This window comes from Watersipora subatra, chromosome 5 (genome assembly GCF_963576615.1).
Source record: "Watersipora subatra chromosome 5, tzWatSuba1.1, whole genome shotgun sequence".
Classification (NCBI taxonomy): domain Eukaryota; kingdom Metazoa; phylum Bryozoa; class Gymnolaemata; order Cheilostomatida; family Watersiporidae; genus Watersipora; species Watersipora subatra.
Window position 1 is genome coordinate 30,087,794 of NC_088712.1, and position 27,886 is coordinate 30,115,679.

At 36.7% G+C, this 27,886-nt stretch overlaps 1 protein-coding gene across 2 annotated transcripts; it reads left to right on the forward strand.

Annotated features, from left to right (window-relative positions):
- The first annotated feature begins 440 nt into the window (after positions 1-440).
- LOC137396337 (exopolyphosphatase PRUNE1-like) lies at positions 441-27,770 on the forward strand. Of its 2 annotated transcripts, none has more exons than XM_068082565.1 (13): positions 441-521; positions 1,598-1,674; positions 7,347-7,436; positions 8,182-8,453; positions 10,086-10,195; positions 12,975-13,136; positions 14,653-14,759; positions 15,091-15,246; positions 18,529-18,645; positions 21,239-21,396; positions 22,924-23,087; positions 23,955-24,152; positions 26,491-27,770. In XM_068082565.1, the coding sequence occupies exons 2-13, from the start codon at positions 1,603-1,605 to the stop codon at positions 26,736-26,738; spliced, it is 1,854 nt and encodes a 617-aa protein (XP_067938666.1). In that variant the 5' UTR covers positions 441-521; positions 1,598-1,602; the 3' UTR covers positions 26,739-27,770. The 2 variants fall into 2 exon arrangements, with proteins under 2 accessions (XP_067938666.1, XP_067938667.1); XM_068082566.1 differs by having other exon boundaries at positions 23,958-24,152.
- The last annotated feature ends 116 nt before the right edge of the window (positions 27,771-27,886 follow it).

Here is a 27,886-nt window from a genome sequence, read left to right on the forward strand (position 1 = left end):
TTCTGAAGAGATAGACCAACTGACTTGCGTAGGAGCGAGTCAACGACAATAAAAACAATTTACTAAATTTCTCTATTTCTATTTATTCAGATGAGCAATATGTTTTAGTCTAATATTGGCATATTGCCAAATTTGATAATTACATTCTTACATAAAAATTGCCAATTACATTTTTTTGCAGTCAAAATTCCATCATGGTTTTCAGGATTATTAGCAACATAGATATAATAAAACCAATTAGCAACATAAATTGTAATAATAATAATAATCTAATAATTATAATTAGCAACATAGATATAATATAGGGTTTATTATATCTATGATTAACAATGGCAAAGATTTATTTGGAGTTATGTACTCTAATTATGGAGAATGTCTGATCACGTCGTAATCGTTCACTGCATGAACTCGGCGAGCTGATAGCCGAGCGCTCTATGAGGTGCTCAGTGACGCACGACCAAAATATTTACGGTCTCACAACTGCACTCGTCTTTGGAGCCATAGCAATGCCATACCAATAGGTTCGAATAGCTTATGCTAATTGGATTCTTGCAAGTTGTGTGTAGTTTTTAATTCTTATATCTGTATACTTTAATCTATAAGCTATACACATTCATTATGTCTCACGTTGATCGAACGTGTAAACATTTGTTTGCGAGAGGCATGTGCAAAAAGATTATGCTACCATTGATATTATTTAAACTTCACAGTATTAAACTAAGCATTCTGCTGCTATTTCCATTTTATTGCTGTGTTTGAATTCGTTTTAACTTATTTAGGGTGACATTAGATCCGCAAAATTGTGCGAAATGTTGTTTTAATCTATCTCATATTTACGGCCACTACGTTCAAGTTATCATAACAGTTGTAGACATGATGACTGTTCATAATGGGTTTGACAGGTGATAAATCTGGCTGCGTTTATTTGTAAAGGCTAAAATTTAGCGTGCAGCGTATAATTAAATACAATACAAATGTTTATTTCGTCTATGAATTTGTTTTCTTGCTTCAATGTGAGCTTATGCACGCTGACGTTCATCAGCATTGACCGTAAATACTGCAACTCTAACCGCGGTAGTTTTATTACTTCTCGTAGACTTTATAAAGATATAAAATATCCGAAAATTAATAAATATATGCAACCGATTGCTCAACACACTATTTTCATTTAACAGTAAAGTACTTTTACTAGCTTCTTGCATACAATTTTTCATATTCAAGTTTTTAATTTGTGTGTAATATGCATGCGTCAATGCAACATAAGCACACAGTATGTTAAAGAAATGTATTTCACTTCAAGAGATCCCTCTAAATTTTATTTACTGGAGTATCGATCAACCAAAACTTTAAACAGTTTACAGTGTCATGTAGGATGAGAACACTATAACCATGAGTGATAATTGTTGAATGTTATTATTCATATTAGTGGCTGCTTACCTCCAAAAGTATAAGCTGCTCTCATTTAGTACTTTGCTTCTCAAATGCAAAACTATATTTTTAGAGTAACAATACCTACATAACAAAACACTCATGCTTTTGCAAAAATACTATGTTGTCTTCTTGTTATCTAGCATAATGCTCTTTTGTCGCCTTTTAGTTACTATGGCAGCCTTGTCATTTGAAAGTTTTATTTCCACAAGAAAGCAAGCTTTGACCGGCTCTTCGGGTAACACGGTAGGTTAACTCTATAGATAGTTGGGTTGACTCTATAATATCAAATATGTAGTATCTATATGAGTAAACCTCCTGTTTTAACAATCGCACTATCCATTAGTTACTTTAACAAATGTTGATGTTCTTGAGGCAATGGCATTTCAACAAATTTATTGCGCAATGAGATGCTAGTAAAACTTAATTAGTTTCTATATATATATATACATGTATATAGCCTATGTATAATGAATGATTGATAGTATGTCGATGATTTAATTGTGCAGTGATGTGTTGACAACACAATGAATTTCCATATGGGTAAATAGTGATTGATGGCATACGATTGTAGAACCAAAGGCACGATGTAGAACTCCTTAATTCCATTAGACAAACCTGATATATACAAAAAATTGTTTTAATATCTTTCAATGATGTTATTTTGGCTTTGATTGGTGAGAGTTTGCTACAAAAACCGATGTGATGCTGAACACAAAACTGAGCGATAATATGTTGATTAGAAAATTACTAGGCTTATACATATCTCAATTGAAGAGCTACACACTAAGTCGCATCTCTATGTTAGGGCATGAGTCAACATCTTCCTTTTGCCTCATGGAAGTCTCTTGATTGGCCTATTCAATCGTTTCTGTAAGCATATGTAATCTATATATAGATTTTAGTGTTTGTCTGTCGTTCGTCTGTCCGGTTATAGTAGTAAAGTTTTAGGTAGGAAAAATCCGCTTTGCAGAGAGTTTGAACTCGGAACCTATAGGTCTGCACACAGGCAAACTGGCTGTACTGATCAATAATAGCGCATATATATTCATTACGAGGATTGAAATAGGAGCGCTTAAAATGCTTGAAAAATGCCATTGATTATTAACTAGCGTGCTTGATCATTACATGTAATGTAACATTTAGGTGGTACATGTAAAGGTTTAAACTAGCTTAAGTCACTAGATTACCAGGTAAGTTATTCAAATTCATTGCGTAATAATTTTATTTCCCGACATTCACCTACACTTTACTGTAATCTTGAGTATAACAACTGTGATGTTCGTCTGTCTGTCCAAAGCCATGGTTAGAAGTTAAGATAAAACGAAACTCATGACGTTCTGCTTAGTAGACCGCCACTCTACTCTGCTTTCAGAATAACTGTGCAACTAGTTAGTCGCTGTGCTTTATGACAGAAAAAGCGAACAGAAATAATATAGATGAAGTCGGAAAAAGTCCGTGTGTGGATAATTCTTCACAGTACACATGGCGATTCTCACTGCACACCAGACTGCCAAAGTACTACCCTAGGACACTTATATTTCGCTAGTATGTAGTTTCGTGAGTAGCATACAGAGTAAATTTTGCTGCAACTTAATTTCGCAGCTCTGATGAGTGTGAAAATATAGTGATGTGAAAATAGATGCAGCGGAACAAACATAATTAGATTCCTCAGGTCCAGTTCACTGGTAAAAATTTTTTTTTCAATTTGGGTCTAGTTTGTAATTGTGAACCGCAGGTAGAATTGTGTGGGCGATATCGATGATGCAATTTGATTGCTTGCTGCTATTTGTTTCTTGGACTATCAATGAATAAAGCTATTTAATTTTGCTTTTTCGCTCATTCGTTATGGTAGTTTAATTTTGCTCTTGAAACTTTTGCGAGAGGATGACTCCACGAAAACGTGAAAGCTAGATGAGGCGAATACATAAGTGTCCTGGGGTAGTAAGGAATAGACTATAGTGTACTATATCTACGACAAAATGGAATTCAGTAGAATCTAAACAAATTTGTACATGGAGGAATAATATATCATAACAACATGGGATGATGCTAGTGTTTTCCATGCAGTGGTCGTTGCATGCATTACACAATAGTCCTTGGACAGTTCTAAACTTTGAACAAAATAGACCTTGAACGCAATATACCTATATACACAATATACGTATAGACACAATATATCTATAGACACAATAAACCCATTAACGCCGTAGATCTATAGACACAATAGACCTATAGACACAATAGACCTATAGACACAATAAATTCATTAACGCCATAGATCTATAGACACAATAGACCTATAGACACAATAAACCTATAGACACGATAAATTCACTAACGCCATAGATCTATAGACACAATAGACCTATAAACACAATAGACCCATAGACAATAAATCGATAGACGAAATAGCCCTATAGACACAAACCTATAGATACAGACCTTGAACACAATGGACCTATAGACATAATAGACTTTAAACCCAATAGATTCTATACACAATTGAACTATACACAATATATCTTATACACACTAGACATTATACACAATATACATATCTCCCTCAAACATTATTTTTTGAAGCGATAACCAAAGAAATTCAGTTGTATAACAATTCATCCAACATATGTCTTTAACAAAATTGTGGTCTTTTGCACACAATTATCGATTACAGATAATGTTCTATAAAAACGTTGAATATAAAAATGATGATGCTAATTGAGGTCGTTTCTTGTTAGTCAAGCTGCACAAAAACACCTGCCATCTCTCTAACACCTGTCATCTCTCTAACACCTTTCACCTCTCTCTCACCTCTCCAACACCGGTCACTTCTCTAATAACTGTCACCTCTCTAACACCTTTCACCTCTCTAACATCTGTCGCCTCTCTAACGCCTTTCACCTCTAACACCTTTCACCTCTAACACCTTTCACCTCTAACACCTTTCATCTCTCACACCTTTCACCTCTCTAACACCTGTCACCTCTTTAACACCTGTCACCTCTAACACCTTTTACCTCTCTAACACCAGTCACTTCTCTAACACCTGTCACCTCTCTAACACCTGCCACCTCTTTAATACCTGTCACTTCTCTAACACCTGTCACTCTCTAATACCTGTCACCCCTCTAACACCTGTCACCCCTCTAACACATGTCACCTCTCTAACACTTGTCACCTCTCTAATAACTGTCACCTCTCTAACACTTGTCACCTCTCTAACACCTGTCACCTCTCTAACACCTGTCACCTCTCTAACACCTGTCACTTCTCTAACACCTGTCACTTCTCTAACACCTGTCACCTCTCTAGCACTTGTCACCTTTCTAACGGCTTAAGGTGACAAAAGAAACTTTGTGTCTGTTTTACATGCAAAACACACCTGATAAACTGGTACAAAAATGATTGTGGTAGCTTGAAAGAAAGTGAATAAGTTCTGTAAAACTGAAGAGAGTTTATCCAGCAACTTTCTTGTAGAAAGGCGACAACTTTACAAGAACTTCACTAGGCCTACATATTTGTAGTAATTTTAGAATGATCTATATATATATATATATATATCTGTGTTTGTCATTCGTGTGTCCAGGCATAACAATAAAGTTTTAGGAACGAAAAATCCGCTTCGCATTGGATTTTTACTCAAAACCTCTAGTTCTGCAAACAGGCGGCTATCCATTATACTACGTGTCCAACTGGCAACACTAATGAATAACCGTGCACATATTACATGCTTAAAATGCTTGCGAAAATAATAATGGTTACTACTGGTACGCTGAAGATCATGACACGTAACGAAACGATTACAAGCTGGCTTCATGGCTCTTATTATAGGAATGACTTAGACAAGCTTAAGTTACCAACTTAAGTTACTCAAATTCATTGAGTAACTATTTTATAATTTGTGCAACGCCGGGTATTCAACTAGTATTCACTATAATATGAGCCATGTTGGTCCGTCTGTTGGTCCGTCTGTCCAGAGCCACTCTAAGAGCGCTTTAGGAAGGAAGATTGCCCTGGATCTTACCTGGATAGCCAGTTTCCCAGCCAAGCACTCTACCACTGCGCCTCTCGACCATATTGCTGTGTAGAAGAATAATTGAGCACGTATTTATTACGTGTGACTTTCTTTCCCGACGCATGGACTACCAGCGTCTGGATGTTAGGAAGAATTGATGTTACAACTGACTTTTTGATCTGTAAAATGGGTAGTAAATAAGTAACTCCATAAATATGAGGCATTGAGAACGTATAATAGAGAAAATTGAATAATTTGTTTAAAGAAAGGCTCATGATAACAAGTTTATGTGATTAAGGAATGTTTGTATTTAAGTAGTGATGAAGCTGGCTGACTCTAGAGTGTTGCAGTGATGTAGTAATAGATGGTGTAACAAAATGAATTCCTTACAATGTATACGGTGCAGTCAGATATTATGCAACCACTTCAAATTGTAGGAGACGTTTGCTGGTAGTGATGATTTACTGCCTTAAGTTTCCTAGAAACCACTACAAACCATGTACCTTTAGAGACAGAATTTTCTAACGATTAATATGGAATGAGTTTCCAATAAGCAGCAATTGGCAATTAATTTTGCTCAATAAAAATGTGTATACAACTAACTTTGACATAAAACCGAAAGATAACCTAGTTATTTGCTTATTGTATTCTCATCTCAACTAATTATTTTGTGACATTATTGCAACATAGTTTAAACAACTCTTAATAATTTGCGGCCCTGAAAAGGGCCACAAATTGGGGGGTGTGTAAAGTGGCTAAATACTGTTAATATTTAGTATATATTGCACTAATTCTATCACATCTGCTGAAATGCTTTTACTTCATCAGCTCGAACAAGAAAAACATTTTGCATCTAAAGGATGGTTCACCTTATCGCCGTATCTCGGCATCGATACCACAATAGTTCATCGGTGATAACAATGTTCACATTATCACAAACTAATTTTTTGCGAAGAAACCTCTTAATCAAATACTAGTCCCGCAGCAACTATCATAAGCAAAAAAAAGGATCACAGTGTTCGACAGCGTGAATTACCATCACTAAAATGGTGCACATTGTACAGGCTGTCATTGATGTTTGGCGAACTATTAGAAAAGTTTGACAGCTGCAAACTTTCCCGACGTATTCGTGCGGCTCCGGCGATGCCATCGGTTTATGCTGCAGATAGTTGACGATGAACGCCAAAAGGACAAAGCCGATATACGCCGATATAGTGTGAACCAGCCTTTTTATGGTGCGCAATATGTGGTACAGAGTAGATGAACATGGCTTTAGAAAGACTGCCATGATGAACAAAGACGTAAATTATTGGGTAGCCTCCTTATTTGTGATAGCGCTGTAGAACTAAAGGTATCAAGTTTCATAAGGAAACGCTCTAATTAATTAATTATATATATACAGTAACTAGTAGCCCGGTAGTCCTTTGTGCAGTGAGAGATTGTCATGTGTAGTAGCTATGTGCACAATTATTCCGTGCTGCAAGGGAGTCCATTGATGCAGTTGATAGTCTGCCTGGCTACTATTGAACTCGGATATCTGGCTACTAATCCAGATATCCGAGTTCAATTCCTAATTCCAATGCTTTTCTCGTAACTGATGGAGGAACACGACTCTTATTATAGTAAATATTGTAGTGTTTTCTTATATAGATAGTATTTTATATTGATAGTAGAAGTGGTTTCTTGACTGATATGGAATATTGGACAAAGTTCTATAGAATCTTCTATGGGTATCAGTGAAAGTCTCACAACAAACCAACTTATGATGTCACCCTAGTGGATCAATGTAAAATAATCTCAATTGGTTTTCTGTTATCTTTTTCACTTTGGCTGCCAAACATCTCTCTGATATGCTCTGTATTATTGCAATCCTTATCTCTCATCATCGTTATTGTTACAGACCAAACTTGACATCGTCATAGGCAATGAATCATGTGACCTCGATTCAGCTGTGTCAGCTCTCTCCTATGCTTTCCTCTTACAGCATCAGGTACTAATCATTCGTTGCTGTCCATTGTCTCAGTTGAAGCTTATACATTCGCTGTTACCTCTTTTAAAGACTAACTTAATATCATTAAATCGATCTTTTTGACGCAACCACATCTTTAAAGATGAACTTGCACCAAATATTAATAGATTTTATCAGAAAATATCGGTATTTTTATATAATTTGTGATTGTTTTTAATGTTTGAAGTAATGTGACTACCAGAATGCTTCAAGGTTGAAATCGACAAAACTTGATCGCAGTTAACACGCTCAGATCAACCGAAAGTGCGATTCCGATGTCGATAGATGCAAAGAGACTGACAGAATAGAGACACGTAACGCTGCAACTTCAACTTAATAGCTGATATCAACTATAGCAACGATAGCATCTAGTGATGTCATTTCGGCAAGTGTTTTCCTACTGACAGCGATACCATTGGTTTACGATGCGCATAGTCAATGAATAAGCGCCGAGAGAACAACTCCAACATACGGCGATGAGAACCAGTCTAGCTAGTAGATTTTCAAAAACATTTTATCATTATATCAATGCGTTGAGTTGTGTGATGAAAAATTTTGCTTCCTGTTTTGCTATGCTGTGAAATCAAGTAATTTCATAGGGCGGCAATTTTTCAACGAAAACCTAAGGTGGCCTCCTTTCTATTGGAAAGATGAAAGACTTGACTTGTGCTAGTCTTACCAGCACAAGCGTGAAATGTTCAAAGTATTTCTGACTTTCTTTTTTCAGAAAAACCCAGACCAACAGTTCATACCAGTATTAAATGTCCCTCGTCGAGACTACCCTTTGAAAACAGAAGTTGTCTTTCTCTTCACAAAGTATGGCATCAATCAATTGGACCTCATTTTCCTAGATGATATCGAGGCGCTGAGAAGAAATGGTCGTTATAATGGTGTTCATCTAGTAGACCATAATGTGACCTCAACCAGTCTATCAGACATGGAAGCTCATGTCAAAACGATTGTAGATCATCACCATCATGATTGCCCAATCAACAACAAGTATGTTCACAGCTCTTAGTTAGTACTCATATTGTACAGACAACTTCCATTTAATGTCTGTTTGGGTCAAAGGTGTTTTATGAGAACACTAAAAGGAGACAACTTTCACCAATTTAATCCGTAGTTGTGTTTAACTTTTAAGATGTGCTTCACTGTGTTTCCATACTTGTATGGGTTTGGAGTTGTTTGCTGCTGACAAATTCGGGCCCTGCCGTCTCAACAATTCGGACTTGCGCTATAGATCTTTTTTAGATTCCCGATATATCCCTAAAAAAACTTGTTAAAGTAGACTCTCTTTCAGGTCACGGTCACTTTATATCTTGCGTAGTCAACTAGTTTCACTAAAACAGAAATTATTTCGTCATTCTCGTCTTAGCAACCCGTCATTGGCATGTAAGCCATAGTATATATAATCTAGATAATCCTATACGTCGTTTATCTCTCTCAAATGCGGCAAAAGAGAAAGCGATATTTTTGAGTCTAACTATGAGATTCGCGTTATTCAAATTTAATTTTAGGACTTGCATTGACTTGACACTTTACGGAATATTTTATGTAGTACCAAGCAAAAACTTCACACAAGTTCTTTACTTTATGTGGAATTTCTTGTTATAGGAGCGTCTACAGTCTGACTGCTAAGCCCCTGCATCTAAATATCAAATGCATCACACCTTCTGTAGTTCACCAACAGAGCCTGCATTTATCACTCGCAACCATAAATCCATAACCACATATGTTTTTGCAAGTTAATTGTGACACTGACCTTAATTGGGCGCATGTTGTACTCCAACGATTGGTGACTTTCCTCCTACAAGCCTTGATGAGTTTTTTTTCCAGGTTTTCACCAAGTTTTTTTTCCAGATTTTACTATATAGACTATATATAACATATAATAATATGATAACTAGCTATATATAACATATAATAATATGATAACAAACTATATATAACATATAATAATATGATAACAAACTATATATAACATATAATAATATGATAACTAGCTATATATAACATATAATAATATGATAACAAACTATATATAACATATAATAATATGATAACTAGCTATATATAACATATAATTATAATTATGTATATAATAATATGATAACTAGCTATATATATCATATATAATTATCTCTAACTATGCCAGAATGCCTGATAGCAATTTTATTCTATTGCTCCATATTGCTGTGTTTTATACTCTTGTGTTCCTTATTGCTGTACTCTATTTTACAAGAAGTCAACAGAATTTACTACTTAGTATGCAGGTCTTACTTCAGAGGTCACATGAATGACAGTCGCTTCTAATAAGGAACTTTTTTGAAATTAGAAGATTTAAGCCTAGAAAAAGGTCATGCTGAACTCTTTTTACCTCCACGAGGGAGAGCTTACCTGAGTGTTATCGATTTGGATCCATCAGCAGTGAGCAGTTTTTTCGAAGCTAAAGTACTTTCACAGCGAATGCTTTTGCACAAATTTAGCAAAGCGAAATGGAGTCAAATGCGTTCGGATTTTATCGTTTCTATGATTTGGAGTGGAAGCAACTCCAAACCTATTTGATGCATGGAAACAACGGGTGACTACAGGTGACTACCTGCGGTACTACCTGCTGTATATGTGTTACAGGGACTTTGTGAAGATAGAGATGGTTGGCTCTTGCACCTCCTTGATAACCAACCTTTTTTACGAGCGGATACGTTCAGTTGAATCTGATAAGCTTGCTCAAATGCTTAGAGGTTTGTCTTTACTCTTACGTTACTATAATAAGTTTTAAGTTTTTGTTCTAATGACATCATTTCTTTTGATTTTTAATATTCATATTTCAATGTTTTGTATTTATGTTATTATTTCAATCAATGCTGATATTGAAACTCCATTGGCTAGTAGAGCATAAAATGCTCTGCATGAAACATCTTTCAACATGTGTAATGATTGTTTTAATGTCATTGTGTCGTATGAATGGCCGTTTTGTGCATAGACCTATTAACTATACATATTAGTATAGTTAATAGGTCTATGATTTTGTGCAATGTTTCAGCTGATTCTAGTCACTGCTTGCCAAGATGCTTGCCGCCATATAACAGTATCAGAGTTCCTACTGATATACACCTCTACTGATTTACACCTCTACTGATATACACCTCTACTGATATGCACCTCTACTGATATACACCTCTACTGATAAGCACATCTACTGATATACACCTCTACTGATATACACCTCTACTGATAAACACATCTACTGATAAACACATCTACTGATATACACCTCTACTGATATACACCCCTACTGATATACACATCTACTGATATACACCTCTACTGATATACACGTCTACTGATATACACCTCTACTGATATACACCTCTACTGATATACGCGTCTACTGATATACACATCTACTGATATACACATCTACTGATATACACATCTACTGATATACACATCTACTGATATACACGTCTACTGATATACACATCTACTGATATACACCTCTACTGATATACACATCTACTGATATACACGTCTACTGATATACACATCTACTGATATACACCTCTACTGATATACACATCTACTGATATACACATCTACTGATATACACCTCTACTGATATACACCGCTACTGATATACACCTCTACTGATATACACATCTACTGATATACACATCTACTGATATACACATCTACTGATGTACACATCTACTGATATACACCTCTACTGATATACACCTCTACTGATATACACATCTACTGATATACACCTCTACTGATATACACCTCTACTGATATACACCTCTACTGATATACACCTCTACTGATGTACACCTGTACTGATATACACCCCTACTGATATACACCTCGATATTTCTCTTATAAATCATGTGAGAAGTCTGTAAATACGGATCTGTAGATTATTTAGAATACAGTCTGACCTCGAAATATGAACAGTCGAGTGTATGATTCTTTTCTCTACTAGCTTTGATTTGAGCCAAATATTTGTTTTTTATTTGAGCAAGCGATTGGGATACAAGTCGCTGCTTTGGGCACCACCTCGACATCGTAATGTCGTTCACTGCGAACCAGGCCTGGTGTACATCATGTTTATTCTCTGATATTATGATTATATTCTTTTTTGCTGTAAAAAACTGATGGACGTGAAAATACAAAGGTCAACCTGATGATTAAATGGAAAATGTGCAAAATTGGAAAATTCCGTAAATTGGAGGTTGAGAAAAATATTACATCATGCATGATTTGATCTCTTAACTTTCAACATGGTGAGCTCAAACAACTGCACCAATCAATCACCTCCAAGATTTGTAGGAATAGTTGTGCAAATACTTATACTCTGTGCTTCATCAGCACACCTGGACTGCCAGGGTACTAGTTTAGATAATACATTTCTTTTATCTTTTGTAACTTTTGCTTTACTTTTGATCGTAAAATAATAATCTTCTTATATATAAATCTCGGTGTTTGTCTGTTAGTGTGTCCAGTTATAGCCATAAAGTTTTAGGAATGAAAAATATGGTTTGCACTGGATTTGAACTCAGAACCTCCAGTTCTGCAGACAGGTGTGCTAAACCATTAGACTATATGTCCAACTGGTCGGAGGGAGGAATAGTTGTGAACATACTTATGTACATGCCAATCTTTGATGGCTTCATGTTTCAGCTCACTCACTAGAAAATAATGATTGCTTGAGAGATCATGAGGCTAGAGATTATGACGTGAGAGATCATGACGTGAAAGATGGTGACGCAAGAGATTGTGGCGCGAGAGATCGTGGCGCGAGAGATCGTGACGCGAGAGATCATGATGTGAGAGATCATGACGCGAGAGATTGTGATGCGAGAGATCGTGACGCTAGAGATCATGACATGAGAGATCATGACGTGAAAGATGGTGACGCGAGAGATTGTGGCGCGAGAGATCGTGACGCGAGAGATTGTGATGCGAGAGATCGTGACGCGAGAGATCGTGGCGTGAGAGATCGTGACGGGAGAGATCATGACGTGAGAGATCATGATGTGAGAGATCATGATGTGAGAGATCATGACGTGAGAGATCATGACGTGAGAGATCATGACGCGAGAGATCATTATGTAATCTATTTTCCTAACACTGGCTTGAGTTACAATAACTGCTCTTGTTTAGACTAGCTTAAGTGACTCCAATTCATTGGGTAAAGAAACTTAGCCAATTCAAAATAAGTTTTTTATGTGAAAACTTTTTTTATTACCCGTGCAGTGTCGGGCCTTCATCTAGCGTATATACAAGTATTTGCTACTTAAAAACATGTTCATTTTTATAATTTCTTCTCAGGTCTGCAATGCATTAATTCAATTTTAATTATTTTAAATTCGATTGACATGCATGTTAATTGATATACGAGAATTAGACTTTTATTTCGAGGTATGACTGTACTCACTTGTTAGAGCTTGTAGTGAAATTTAGTTGCCATAGACCACATATCTTTTTCAACTATAAGTCCAGTTGTTTCTCTCACAGCCACTATCCTGACAGACACGGTATGTCTCAGAGAATCAGCTGGTAAAGTGAAACCACTAGATATTGCGATGGTTGAACGATTAGAGCAGGAGTTTGCTATGTCCTCAACGTCTAGAGAGGAGGTGTGGAGGGAAGTCATGGATGCCAAGTCTAACATAACTGGTACCGAGCCTGTGTTCCTTCCGATCTTTCTAACCAACTGTTGACTTGATGAATTGTATAAACTAGTGTATTATCTTGGATAGTTTGTATCTGCAGTTCCGACAATAATCCCTCATTATTCGCTGTTAAAAGTCACCGTCTCATTAATCGTAAACATTTTTTTCTTTTTCTTAGGTTTATCGACAATTTTGAGAGTAATTAAGCATAATGAAAGGCCTCACAAGGTACGCTTTTACTCTTCACAAAGCGTGACAGAAACATAGCGCATCGCGACACTGACAGTTGCCTCCTCACTGGGCCAGAATATTAGAGACATTTATGTTTTTATATATTTTATTTCTTGGTTTGTTTATTTTCAGTTTTTTTTAATGAATTTTTTTACAAAGTACTAAAGCGGCGAAAATTGAGCCTTGAAGTAGCGAGGGATACAGGTACATAACACATATACCAGTACATAACATAGTGCACGTAATCCGCGCGTGGCAAGGTACTTCGTTAGCGACTTCGTGTAACGACGGACTCGAAAACTGCTGGAGTATTCGTTTAATGCAAATCTCTTGTAATTATGATGGTGCAGTGGCAGTTACAGTGACAGTTACAGTGGCAGTTACAGTGGCAGTTACAGTGGCAGTTACAGTGGCAGTTACAGTGGCAGTTACAGTGACAGAGTAGTTTTGCCTGCTCTGCTACTGTAACTTCCGTCGCATACGTATTATAAGTTTGCCACCATCTCTCACTCAGTATCTTCTCGCACTAATCATTTAGTCGTATGCTTTCTAGGATTACATCCGTACGTAGTGTTCGTTCTCAAGTTCAATACTCTTAGATTATTGGCAAAAATAACTCATATTCTACTCTTCCAATAACATAATAACTATATAATAAAGGTGAAATAATAGAAAGTAAATAATACTTTATGTATGTATCGTCGAATGATGATAAAATGGCTAGTTCCCATTCAATTTTGATATTTTAGTCGTGCCTGGCTCTTTACAATCTTAAAATTTATTAAATATTAAATGATAGGTTTATAATACTACCAAAACAGTAAATAAGGCTTTCGTGTTTGAAAGGGGAAGAGTAAAATGTACCATATCATCGAATCGGGGCCTAACCTATGCAATGATGAACTGTTTTTCAACGGTTTTTTTGGAACTAATTACCATCGATGGATGTCGACTACATGTACTACCTGTTACAGTACTCACACTTTCAAAACTATGAGATTCTAGTTTCAAACTCACTTTTACTTTAGCGTTTATTTTCAGTTTTTTTACAACTTGAGCTCAACAGAAATCATGATTAACTAATGTTAAAAAATATATATATTCTTACATGTAATATTTTGACCCTATATATCAAACCATTTATTTGATTTTAGTGGCTAACAGTTGCCCTTTTTTGTGGTTTTATTATTGTTGTATGGTATAATTTGAAAAAGATTCATGTTTGAAAAGAAATTATGGTCCAATTGTTATCAGTCTCTGACCTTGACCTTGAGACTCTTTGCTTACAGGGTTCACTACGGAGCAGTTATTGCGGAAGGACAGCAAAACATTTACAGTTTCTACTTCGACAATATCATCAACAGCCTATATGAGTTCTGTCAGTTTGTCTGTACAGGTACTGGCCTTCTATCTCAGTGCACCCACTCTTGAACATTTCATTACTGTGTTACTTTGGAGCGGCCGTATCTTTTTGCTGCTGTCCTCACACACTCGTAGCCAGTAAGGGTTGCTACCAGTTATAGATGGTGTTCATATAGATATTTACTTGTCATTGTCCCCTGGCTTGATATAACTAACAAAAACAAATATAAACTAACAAAAAATACTGAACCCAAGTGTTGTATGACAAAGGCATATTTGTAGCTAACGTTATTAGAGTTAGCTAAGCATGCTTCCTTGATGGCTACGCCTTCACTGCTTTTCATGTAGACTATTTTGACTTTTAGGGATTTCTAGAGAGAGATGACATCATGCGCGCCATCTCTAATCTGATGCTACAAAATGGCGCCAGGCTATTGGCTATTCTATGCAATGGCGGTAGCGATGGGGTTTCAAGTAAACACTTTATTCTCTATACGGCAGACAATAATTTGAGGTCAAAGGTGAGCGTGTAAGACTTGTGTTATTATGATGCGTGAATTCGCTAAATTGATTTTATATTTGTCATGTTGGCTCTTTACCATACTCCCAGAACTTTCTAGAATACAGTAGGCGCTCGTAAATGTAAATACAACTACAGTGGAACTTCGGTTCTCGAACATAATCCGTTCCAGTAGGTTGTTTGAAAACCGGGTTGTTCGAGATTCGAAACAATTTTTCCCATTAGAGTTAATATACATGTATATTAAGATAACAACTTCTGTACTGTGTACAACTGTAGTGTATACTACATACTCTAAATAAAAACGGGTAGATATAGATCGTGTTTAATTTTAATGAAAGATTTTTTACCTATGATGATGAAAACAGAAAACAAAAATGAAACATTTCGTATGTTTTGCTCTTAAAACATCAAAAATATTTTAGGTTAAGATAAAATACCAGAAATTGATAATGAAACAGCGAAAAATACAACAGATCAGTTACATCAAAAATCGTGTGAAAAAGAAAATATAAACAGCAATGGCACGTTTACTTCACATCTTTGAAGAAGAATCCTCATACAAAACAATTTAGGGTAACTCGACTGGAGGGGTTATCTCCCTAGCACAGGGGTCAGCAACCCGCGGCTCCGGAGCGGCAAACGGCTCTTTCATCCCCTCACTCCGGCTCCCTCTGACTTTGGATTTTTTTCTTGTTTTTACCATACGCTGAGTAATTAGTAAAAATATAGAAATTTTATCACTAGGTTTTGTAATATAATTTCAAATTTTTTAATTATGGTGAAAAAGTGAAAAAATAACTTGACTGAAGGAGTTGTCTCTCTAGCAAATCTCTTTGGTAGAAGGACGTCATCCCAGATAGTTTCTTCCTTTTTGTAAAGAATTTATAAAGTGTAACTTGCTTCTCTCTTTGCTAACGAATGTTTCCGTGCTGTTTCCAGAGCTGTTTCGAATGTTTAATTCTAATGCGCATGCTTTGGTTGAGAATTGAATTTATGTTCGAGATCCGAGACGAGCAGAACTGAAGCGTTCGAGAACCGAGGTTTCACTCTACAGCGTAAATAATGCGTTTCAGGAAGGTTTACATTATATGAGTTTTACGTTATAAGAACAGTAAAATACATGTAAATTGCATGATTTGTTCTAAGATCTTTCCAAACTCTTTCCTTTGGCCATACAAAAAGGGAAATATTGACCTAACATTTTTATTTTGTGGGCTGTACCGTAACTGCATAATATTAACAATCGACAACTTTTCTCTTACTTATCATCAATCTCACTGGCTTTATAGACCTTGATTGCGGTGATTTTTACAATAAGTTGATGGGGCAGATCTTTGACGTTCACTTACAACAATTTGATTATTTGCTCTAAACATTAAAGTCTACTTTGCAAAGTAAACTTATAATAAATATTTTTTACATCTACAAGAAAGCAAAACAACAAAATATTTTACTAAAAAGCAGTAGGGGAGAAGTGGGTAATGTGGATAGTTTTTCTTTTTGTTACAGTTACCCCTATTCTATTCACTTTAGAATACTCTAAATTATATCTTTAGCTTGCAGAGTTTGTTGGCTCTCTTTTCTTAATTGCTTGTTTTGTAATACAAGCAATAGTTTTTTCAGAATTCACCATATCGTAAACCACATGTTTGTCCACATTACCTACCATCGGTGGGTAATGTGGACAGGTGCATTGGGTAATGTGAACATGTCATTTTTTTTCATTAAAAGTGAAAATTTCTCAAATATTTAAATAACTACAAGTAATATATGTATTTGGTTATATTCAATTTAACAGAAACTGTACAGGAATAATTCGAATATAAGATAATTCTACTAAGTCTTGGTGATAAATCAGATGGTCTTTCGGTGTTGTTCGTATATCAAATTATGTCTCTCTTAAATTGAATGCTGATTGCTTAAAACCAAATATGAGTGCACTTCTGGTTCTTTCTGTATGTCCCTGTGACAGCGATTTAGGTAAGACTAATTCAAGCTGGCTGCGGCTCACATATTTACAATTTGGTAGGTCTGGCTTGAAAAGCTGCCCACTCGTGTGCCGGTAAAAGTCTACTTCCAACTCTTCAGAGGCAATAGTTTTAATTAAATTAAGGCAATTAATTTAACATTCATTTTTCTAATTACAACATTTGAAAAAACTCGCGTCTATTAATCACAATCAATAGATGGTGCAAAACCACATTCACTTTTGCATTCGTAGTTATTGGCAAATAATTGTTGGACTGAGAAATTTACATGTACGTATATTAGTAAATTTACTAGTAAGCCTAGTAGTAGTAGTAAAAATTTAGACTTAACATCGAAACTAGCAAATTAAGCAGTTTATATCATATGCCTTGCAGCACAGTGTAATTTGGACATGGCATAAGGGTAATGTGGACATGTCCCCATTACCCCATCTTATATATTATTACAAATTTTGATAAACCTCAATCATAGTCAGGAGTTGATTCTGACAATCAATAGAAATAAACAGCACAATATGCTTTGTTTGTGTACATATTGCCCCAAAAGTTCCAACAACGTCCACCCTATGTAACCCAGGTAGTAAAATTCAATTAAAAATTGCTATTTGTATGATAAATATTAAGATGCTTACAGATTGATGTATGATGGATAGAAACTTCCAAATTAGCATGTGGCTTCTTCTAACAGGAAAAGGAAAGGTTTTATAATATGAAACAAGTGGAATTGGTTATAAACTTTAGCTAATAATTTAACTGTCCACATTACCTAGCTGTCCACATTACCCACTTCTCCCCTACTACCCGTCCATCGTCTCTCTGTATTCAGGGGGTCAAGGTTAGGATAAAAGATACTTTTGACGATACTCCAATTCGTGACATTTGGATTGGTGAATCGATTTTGTGACACCTGCACCAATCAATCGCCTTTGTATTTATGGACAATCGCGCAGCTACCTGACTATTGATCACGACGAACTAGATTGTTGCGAAGTGTATACTTGTATATAATAGATATAATGCTGCACACACATTGTTTTTTTTCGAGTGCGGTGAGATAGATTAGCGTTTAAATTGAATTTCGCGACTTCCCCGACTTGACTTTACGTTATATGGAATTATTTACGTTATCTGGAATTAACATTATAGGACCGTCTACTGTACTCTAGAATTGTCTCCAAAATTGCTTCTTGGTTGACTTATGACCTCTCATGACCTTTTCACTTCAAAAACTGAAAATATACTAGCAGATTATATTATACTTTTGACTACATCTAAATGCATGATATCTTTAGCTGATGCATATGGTAGACTGTGATCCTGACCTTCAGTTTACTGATGCCCCTAGTATCTCTGGCTATGATGAACTAGCTGTGAGAAAACTTAAGAATGTACAGATCTCACGAAAACAGGTGCGTTTATTAAGCCTTAACTCCAACCTGTTTGCTTTACAATATGGAAGAGAAAACAGGCTTACGATTCGATGACAGGTGCACTGCATGTGAGATTCTTCACTGGATAAAATAAAATGGTCTATTCTAGTATCCATACCTATAATATCTGTTATTACACTGTGCTGTGCATACATTTCCTATTCTCTTTCGCTTCCTCTCAGATAACTTTTTTTTCTGTTATTATCAAAAACAAGTAGCTATTTTATGTATTAAACTTTAAAATGGTAGAATGTGTCGACTGTGATGTTGATATAAAAGTAATTTATGTGCATAGTTAATTTTAGGTACTCCGACATCTGCTGGCCAGCCAATCATATGTGACAGGTCATATCATTTTCAAAACAAATGAGGCCGGATTGCAAAACTGTTTTTCACCCTATGTAATAGAGAAATTTCTCAGCTTTTCAAAATTGTTTTGGGAATTGAAATTGAAGCAATTTAACCTGAGATGCAGCTTTTTATCGAAGGTGATGTTGGTCAATATGGTCAACACAACAAACCAAAAATTTTTTCTCAAAGATGATAGGTTGGATTTTAAACAGTATTATTTGTTGATACTTGAAAGGTCATAAGGTCATAACAGCCGCACACTAAAAACATTACACTTTGATAAACGTTAGAAATGACTACATAAAAGCCACATTGACGATTTTCACTCTAGGAGCCTATTGTGCATCATATGAAATGCCTCATTTGTATTAAAAATGATTTGACCTGTCACATATCTTATGTAATCCATGCATAGACATTGCATGTTATTAGAATACACAAAATTGAGAGTTTTTGTGATATTACGGCTAAATGTTGTGAAATTCATAATGCATAGCTTGTCCTGCTAATCCATAAATTACAAAGTTTTAATCATTTGCCCAACTTTGGTGGTAGATATGACTCTGTACCCTGATATGCTTTGACCTTATTTGACCTACATCTTCTATTATCTACATATTACTTCTTCAGCAATAATTTAATCTCACTTGTAGGTGCTGCCTAAGTAATATAACCTCACTTGTAGGTGCTGCCTAAGTAATATAAGCTCACTTGTAGGTGCTGCCTAAGCAATATAAGCTCACTTGTAGGTGCTGCCTAAGCAATATAACCTCACTTGTAGGTGCTGCCTAAGCAATATAAGCTCACTTGTAGGTGCTGCCTAAGTAATATAAGCTCACTTGTAGGTGCTGCCTAAGCAATATAACCTCACTTGTAGGTGCTGCCTAAGCAATATAAGCTCACTTGTAGGTGCTGCCTAAGAAATATAAGCTCACTTGTAGGTGCTGCCTAAGTAATATAAGCTCACATGTAGGTGCTGCCTAAGTAATATAAGCTCACTTGTAGGTGCTGCCTAAGTAATATAAGCTCACTTGTAGGTGCTGCCTAAGCAATATAAGCTCACTTGTAGGTGCTGCCTAAGAAATATAAGCTCACTTGTAGGTGCTGCCTAAGCAATATAATCTCACTTGTAGGTGCTGCCTAAGCAATTTAATCTCACTTGTAGGTGCTGCCTAAGTAATATAAGCTCACTTGTAGGTGCTGCCTAAGCAATATAACCTCACTTGTAGGTGCTGCCTAAGCAATATAAGCTCACTTGTAGGTGCTGCCTAAGTAATATAAGCTCACTTGTAGGTGCTGCCTAAGTAATATAAGCTCACTTGTAGGTGCTGCCTAAGTAATATAAGCTCACTTGTAGGTGCTGCCTAAGTAATATAAGCTCACTTGTAGGTGCTGCCTAAGTAATATAAGCTCACTTGTAGGTGCTGCCTAAGTAATATAAGCTCACTTGTAGGTGCTGCCTAAGTAATATAAGCTCACTTGTAGGTGCTGCCTAAGTAATATAAGCTCACTTGTAGGTGCTGCCTAAGCAATATATGCTCACTTGTAGGTGCTGCCTAAGTAATATAAGCTCACTTGTAGGTGCTGCCTAAGCAATATAATCTCACTTGTAGGTGCTGCCTAAGCAATATAATCTCACTTGTAGGTGCTGCCTAAGCAATATAAGCTCACTTGTAGGTGCTGCCTAAGTAATATAATCTCACTTGTAGGTGCTGCCTAAGCAATATAATCTCACTTGTAGGTGCTGCCTAAGTAATATAAGCTCACTTGTAGGTGCTGCCTAAGTAATATAATCTCACTTGTAGGTGCTGCCTAAGTAATATAAGCTCACTTGTAGGTGCTGCCTAAGCAATATAACCTCACTTGTAGGTGCTGCCTAAGCAATATAATCTCACTTGTAGGTGCTGCCTAAGTAATATAAGCTCACTTGTAGGTGCTGCCTAAGCAATATAATCTCACTTGTAGGTGCTGCCTAAGTAATATAAGCTCACTTGTAGGTGCTGCCTAAGCAATTTAATCTCACTTGTAGGTGCTGCCTAAGTAATATAAGCTCACTTGTAGGTGCTGCCTAAGCAATATAACCTCACTTGTAGGTGCTGCCTAAGCAATATAAGCTCACTTGTAGGTGCTGCCTAAGCAATATAACCTCACTTGTAGGTGCTGCCTAAGCAATATAAGCTCACTTGTAGGTGCTGCCTAAGCAATATAACCTCACTTGTAGGTGCTGCCTAAGCTCAGAAGCTTCCTTCAAACAATCACAATGTCCGAAGATCTGGTCACCAAGTTCAGGTCAGACTCAGATTTAACCTTTAACCTAGAGTTGTCTACTCCTGGAACTCCAGTTATCATTGAAAGCCCTGCGCCAGAGCTGTACTCCAGGTGAGAAGAACGAGGAAAGCTATTAATGTAGCACCATTAATATAAATTTAGTTTAGATTAATATGCTTCCAGAGCTGTACTCATTTAAAGGCCGCGTGAATATATTGAGACTGCATGATTAGCCATGTGTGTGTTGTTATGAATTTCATGTTGTGACCAGATTTGAATGTTTGAACTCTATCAAGATAATATGATAAGTATGATGTGACACGCTTGATAACAAAAAGCGGTCTCACTCCTTCGCTACGGAAAGCCTTTATAACAGCTAGCCTTGGTACCTTGACAAAAATATTCATCACGGGTCACAGAGTTAACAGATCCACCCAAAATTTTGGCTCACCAAATTTAGGATATTGGGTTATCATTTTAATAAAAAAACGAATCAGTTTGTTTTCTTTTACTTACAATTCATAGAATAATATCGGGGTTTCCAAATTCTTTTTCTTCAGTTTAGGAAGGATTAAAAGAAACATTGTATACAACGACCTAACCATATTTCTGCTTGTGAAATTCTTCAACACGGTATCAAATATTTCTATAACTACATTTTTATATTAGAGAATGGACTGCGTTTTTTTTCAAACTGCGAAAACGGTAGCGGTTTTTTTGCATTTTGTTTCACAAAACCAACAAAAATACTAAACGTGGGCTTTTGATTTTTAAATGCATTGATTTTTGTTCAGAATTTTCTGCTGACTCCAAAAAACTTTAGATCAAAGCTCTCTCACTGAAGCTCTGGCTTTTACAGCAAAAATACCAAGTGAATGTCAGCAAAATTGGTAGTCAGTACTTTCACTTGTCGCTTGTGATGCTCAGTGGCAGTCAGTACTTTTACTTGTCACTTGTAGTGCTCAGTGGTAGTCAGTACTTTTACTTGCCACCTGTAATGCTCAGTGAGTCAGTACTTTTACTTGTCACTTGTAATGCTCAGTGGTAGTCAGTACTTTTACTTGCCACCTGTAATGCTCAGTGGTAGTCAGTACTTTTACTTGTCACTTGTAATGCTCAGTGAGTCAGTACTTTTACTTGTCATTTGTAATGAAAATGTAATGAAATAGAGGGGTAAGGACAATAGACATGGTTTTATTGAATGCGTCAAGTATATTTGTGGAAATATTTCGACGAATGGCGTTGCATGAATGTGTAAACAGAAGCCATCGTGTTCAATTATGTCCCATATATGCCATTGTGGAAAGGGATTCCAATCTACAGCATTTTCATGATGGCTGCGATTAACTGTTTGTTTTTGAGCTTTTAAGAGGTTATAATCACATTTCCACACATTTTGCACCTACAAAACAGCAGAGTAAGACACAGTGAACCTTTTGATACCAAATAACTGTAATGTGAATTTTGTTGCAAGTCAACCTTTAAGGTATATCCGTTAAGGTTTACTTAAATTAGGGATTTGTTGGAAAGCAATAGAAAGTGAGCTTATAACAAGATAAAATATAGAAAAAGGAATGATGGAAAAGAAAGGAAAGCTAGAAGACAAGTAAAAGTGAAGTAATTTGTGTTTTGTTACAGTCAGGAGAACTCTGGGAATCACACACCTAATCCAACCTTCCATGTGGAAGCTCCACCCAATTCCTTCAAAGACGCGACAGCCCTGGACTCAGTTACCTCGTTCTTGCCAAGCTTCAACAACTCAGAAATGGTTAAAAGGATTATGATCAAGAAGAACCGCTTAGGTTGGCATCTTTCACTTTCTTGTCTCTCGGGATGTTGATCCCTGTTTTTATAAGCTTATGTCGTCAAGAAAACAACTGCAAATATCTCTCACTACCTACCGGCTCATCTTCCGTAGTCTCAGGGTATCGATCATCATGTGTAGCCTAAGGTGTTGCTCACCGTGTGTAGCCAAAAGGTCTTTTTTAGCCTTCGCAGTGTTATCACTATTGACACTGAAGGTGGGGTTCAGCACAAATGTGACATAAAGGAAAAATAAAGGAAAAGGTTGTTAGCTTTTGAGCCATGCTGATTAACAACTAGGTTCCCAAAATGAACCTTTCTGGACTAGCATGTCATTTATCAAAGGCTACTAGAGAGAAGGCTATTACAAGAATTGGTTTGAGTATATGATCTCCTTACAGCTTCTTACTCGCTGTTAGAAAAAAGAACAGACAAGTTAGTCTAGACAGTTGCTTAGAGGAAAACCAACCTGGTGAACCAAATACACATATTTTATTAGAGGCTACATTTGTTTTCACAGTTAACTAGCCCACATATATCATATACCACTAGCTATCATATAAAATATGGTAGGTATAATATAACTGAAAATGAAAGGTTGACAATTCTTCTAAATTTGTTTTTTTTTTGGAATTGTTTTTTGCAGTCTGTACCAGTTCATATCCGAAGTGATGGATCGATGCAGGTATAAACGTTTCTTTGGTTGAGTTTACGAGGAGAATTTTAATCAGTGATTTTAACAACGCTGATTATTGAGAGAATGTCGACGGAGTTTTTACGGACAGCTCGCTTTATGCCTGACAGCCCTTTGCATCTTGAATCTGTACTAGTTCGTCACTACTAATCTGAATTCATTCTTATTGCAGCAGCTGACGATGCTGAAGAACCGTGTGCAGATGGTATAGAGAATAACAGTGGTAACAGTTCGTGTCCATTCACTCCGGCCAATTCATTTGCTGACCGATATGCAGTCGAAGACCTTCATCTTCCTTCCTTCAACAACAGAGAAATGCTGCATCGAATGCTGCAGAAGAAACTGCTCATTGGCAGTTCTGGAGACATATGTATGTTGCGCATCCTTTTGTACATCTCTCTATACTCCCAAATCCTCCTATGTCCTTCTTTACAAGCCCAAATCATCTTATGTCCTCCTATACAAACCCAAATTCCCCTATGTCTTCCTATACAGGCCCAAATCTTCCTATGTCTTCTTATGTCCTCATACGTATTCCCAGATATTCCCGTGTTGTCTTCCTATCAGGATTGTGACCATTACAAAAACAATCATAACTGCATATTGATAAGCACTCACTGATGCCCAGTTGCAAAATGCATTTCAGTTGCAGTTAATGTTTGCCTGGATATTTATGTAGTTGCATTAGCAGTGCAGTAGTAGTAGTAAGCGTGTCACACCAATGCAGTATGCAGTATAGTTGCATTACACACTTTTACTACTGCGCAGTACACAGTAGACATGCACTATACATGCAGTATATACGCACTATACATGCAGTAGACATGCACTATACATGCAGTATATACGCACTATACATGCAGTAGACATGCACTATACATGCAGTATATACGCACTATACATGCAGTAGACATGCACTATACATGCAGTATATACGCACTATACATGCAGTATACATGTACTACTGTTTATTGATGTGCAGTAAGCAGTATTGCTGCAGTGGTGTTATTACCTACTGCACAGCGGGGCCTGATGGATGGAGTGGGAGTGTTGCTAGTGCGCATTCACAGTGCTAGATGCAGTAGAGACTTTACCATTACACTGGGTAGACTTTACCATTACACTGGGTAGACTTTACCATTACACTGGGTAGACTTTACCATTACACTGGGTAGACTTTACCATTACACTGGGTAGACTTTACCATTACACTGGGTAGACTTTACCATTACACTGGGTAGACTTTACCATTACACTGGGTAGACTTTACCATTACATTGGGTATTTTCGTGAAAACTCGAATATAGAATCAAGTAAGTAGTCGATTTTGACGCAGCCACAACACGATTGCAAATGATAAACTCTGCTGAACTGTGGATGAGTGGGAAAACAGATTGATCACAATTATCATGTTGTATTCTGTATGATTCAAATGAAAATATAATACATGACTCAAATTTCATCGATCAGAATGGTGGTAATGCCTGTCTTATTTCAAAGTGATATAGGAGTTCATCAGCTTGCTAAACATAGCATCTGACAATTTTGTACACTGCAGTACATGCTTGAAAAGTCAGCAGTGTCAGTTGATCCATAATATCGACTTCATATTAATGCGCAGTTACAGTACACATGCTGTTCTAAGTTTTGAAGAAGTCGCGTTTGCAGTATGCGTGGAAAATTGCAGTAGGCAATTTGCATTAGAAAGTTGTAATGCACTGCAAAATTACTGCGTACTGCACTGCGGGGATGTTGCGCGATTCTGATGTGTCCTTTGTCCTATATAGCCCCATACCCTTCTACGTCTTCCTATATTGGAAGGTGTTGTAAAGCAATCGATTTAAGAAAACTGCCTTGGCTTTTCCTGCCTTTCAACCATGGCAAATAAGCTATGTTCATACTTCTAGACACCTTTGGTACTAGTAAAAGTAACATTCATTGATTTGAGTTTCACACCGTCTTGACGACAGGGAAAGTCTTTTTGAATCAAACTAAAGGAAATAGAGTGTTTGAAGGTTTTATAATGTTTCAGTTTCTGTGAAACATTCTAAAACCTAGCTAGCTTATAAAACCTGTAACATTAGCTCGGTGTAGCTCCTTCAAATGTTCTCTCTTCCCAAGGATACTAGGATGCGATTTTTGGCTCCAAACAGCTTTTGACATTTTGATTCCAGCTTCTCTTTGGTTTAAATATTCAAGATTTTCTACTCTCAGACTATACATCAATGCTGTATGTATGTTCGCATCCTTGGAGTTGTGTAGGTAGATCTTCTACTCTCAGACTATACATCAATGCTGTATGTATGTTCGCATCCTTGGAGTTGTGTAGGTAGGTCTTTTACTCTCAGACTATACATCAATGCCGGATGTATGTTCTCATCCTTGGAGTTGTGTAGGTATATCTTTTACTCTCAGACTATAAATCTATGCCATCTTTGTAAAATCAATTCCTCATGCACCCCAGGATATGGATGCAGACTGTTGCAGCCTTTTGAAAAGGGTTTACACCCAAGCATTTTGAAAAAGAATGGTCTGTAGTAGTGTTTCAATTAGGCATTAAAATGTTCATTGTTTTTGGGCTCAGCTCAATAGCTAGGATGCGCTGTATATCTATACAGTTCAATAACTAGGATAGGCATGACATACATAGTCATAACCATACGACTCTAAATAAACTACCAATTTAAACAAGCAGCACTCACTTGTAGCCCCTGCAGAAGATAGCTCTGCTCAGCAGATATTTACACCTCACAACAGCGAATGTGAAGGGGAGCTTGACTCTACTCTACAGTTTGACCAATCTGATCTGGAGAACAGGTTAAACAAGTTTGAAGCCTCCGAGTTATATGAATCTGGAAGGAGGGAGGTTGAAGATACAGCACATGCCGTAGTTGACAGTGTAATGGAGCAGGCTATGCACAAAGTCAATGAAGATACAACTCTTGGGAAGCCATAGCCGGAACTTGATAACTTTTCTTGTTGGAATATGATATATGCATATTGACATCGCTAGAGCTATGAGGTCACGCGATCAGTGACATCACTAGCGTATGAGGTCACATGATCAGTGACATCACTAACGTATGAGGTCACATAATCAGTGACATCAGTAGCGCTATAAGGCCACATGATCAGTGACATCAGTAGCGCTATAAGGTCACACGATCAGTGACATCACTAGCGTATGAGGTCACATGATCAGTGACATCACTAGCGCTATAAGGATCAGTGACATCACTAGCGCTATAAGGATCAGCGACATCACTAGCGTGTTAGGTCACATGATCAGTCATGCCACTAGTGCTACGAGGCCACATGATCAGTGATGTCACTATCGCTATGAGATCACATGATAATCACATGCAAACAAGCGCTAGATCAATAATTGATTGTTTTTTCGTGAGAATAGAGCACTTTTTTGGCATTAATATTTTCCTGAGTTTGTAAAACAGAAATTCACATTCTGACTACACTTCATTTTAGAATTTTATTTGTATTATATTTTGGTGTAATCATGTGCTAGTATGTCATGCAGCGAACTGACATGTTTAAGAAAGTCTTATAAGCTAACATTGTTATAGTATCACTGGATACAGCACTTGAGTTCTAAGCATCACTCCGGTGGCTTTGATAAACCAAAGAGCTTACACTGTCAACAGCCTGAGTGCGAGAGCTCAATGTTCCATATATTCCTCGCTGTAGCAACCTTTAATTTCTCCATGCTACGGTGTTTATTGAGTGGAGAAAATGTTATACTGCTAGAGCTAGTATATTAAACATGTTTTTATATAACTGGTGGTGGAGTTGTTCTCTCCACACCAAAACAAGTCCATTATTGTTGACGAGTCCAGTATTAATAATCAGACACTAAATGAAGTTGTTTGACTTCAAGCTCAAATCACATTTTATTATGCTTGTACAGCTGATTAACATGCTTAACTACCCTGTCCTCCATATGATTTTACATAATAAATTAGTGACATTTTAATCTATATTTTTATCTTTAGATGGGTAAATGTATTATTTCAGTGATTATTTATCATCAGGTTGGTTCTTGTGTCAGGTAGCAATAGACAAAAGGCTGTTGAAACTGGCTGTGTATTA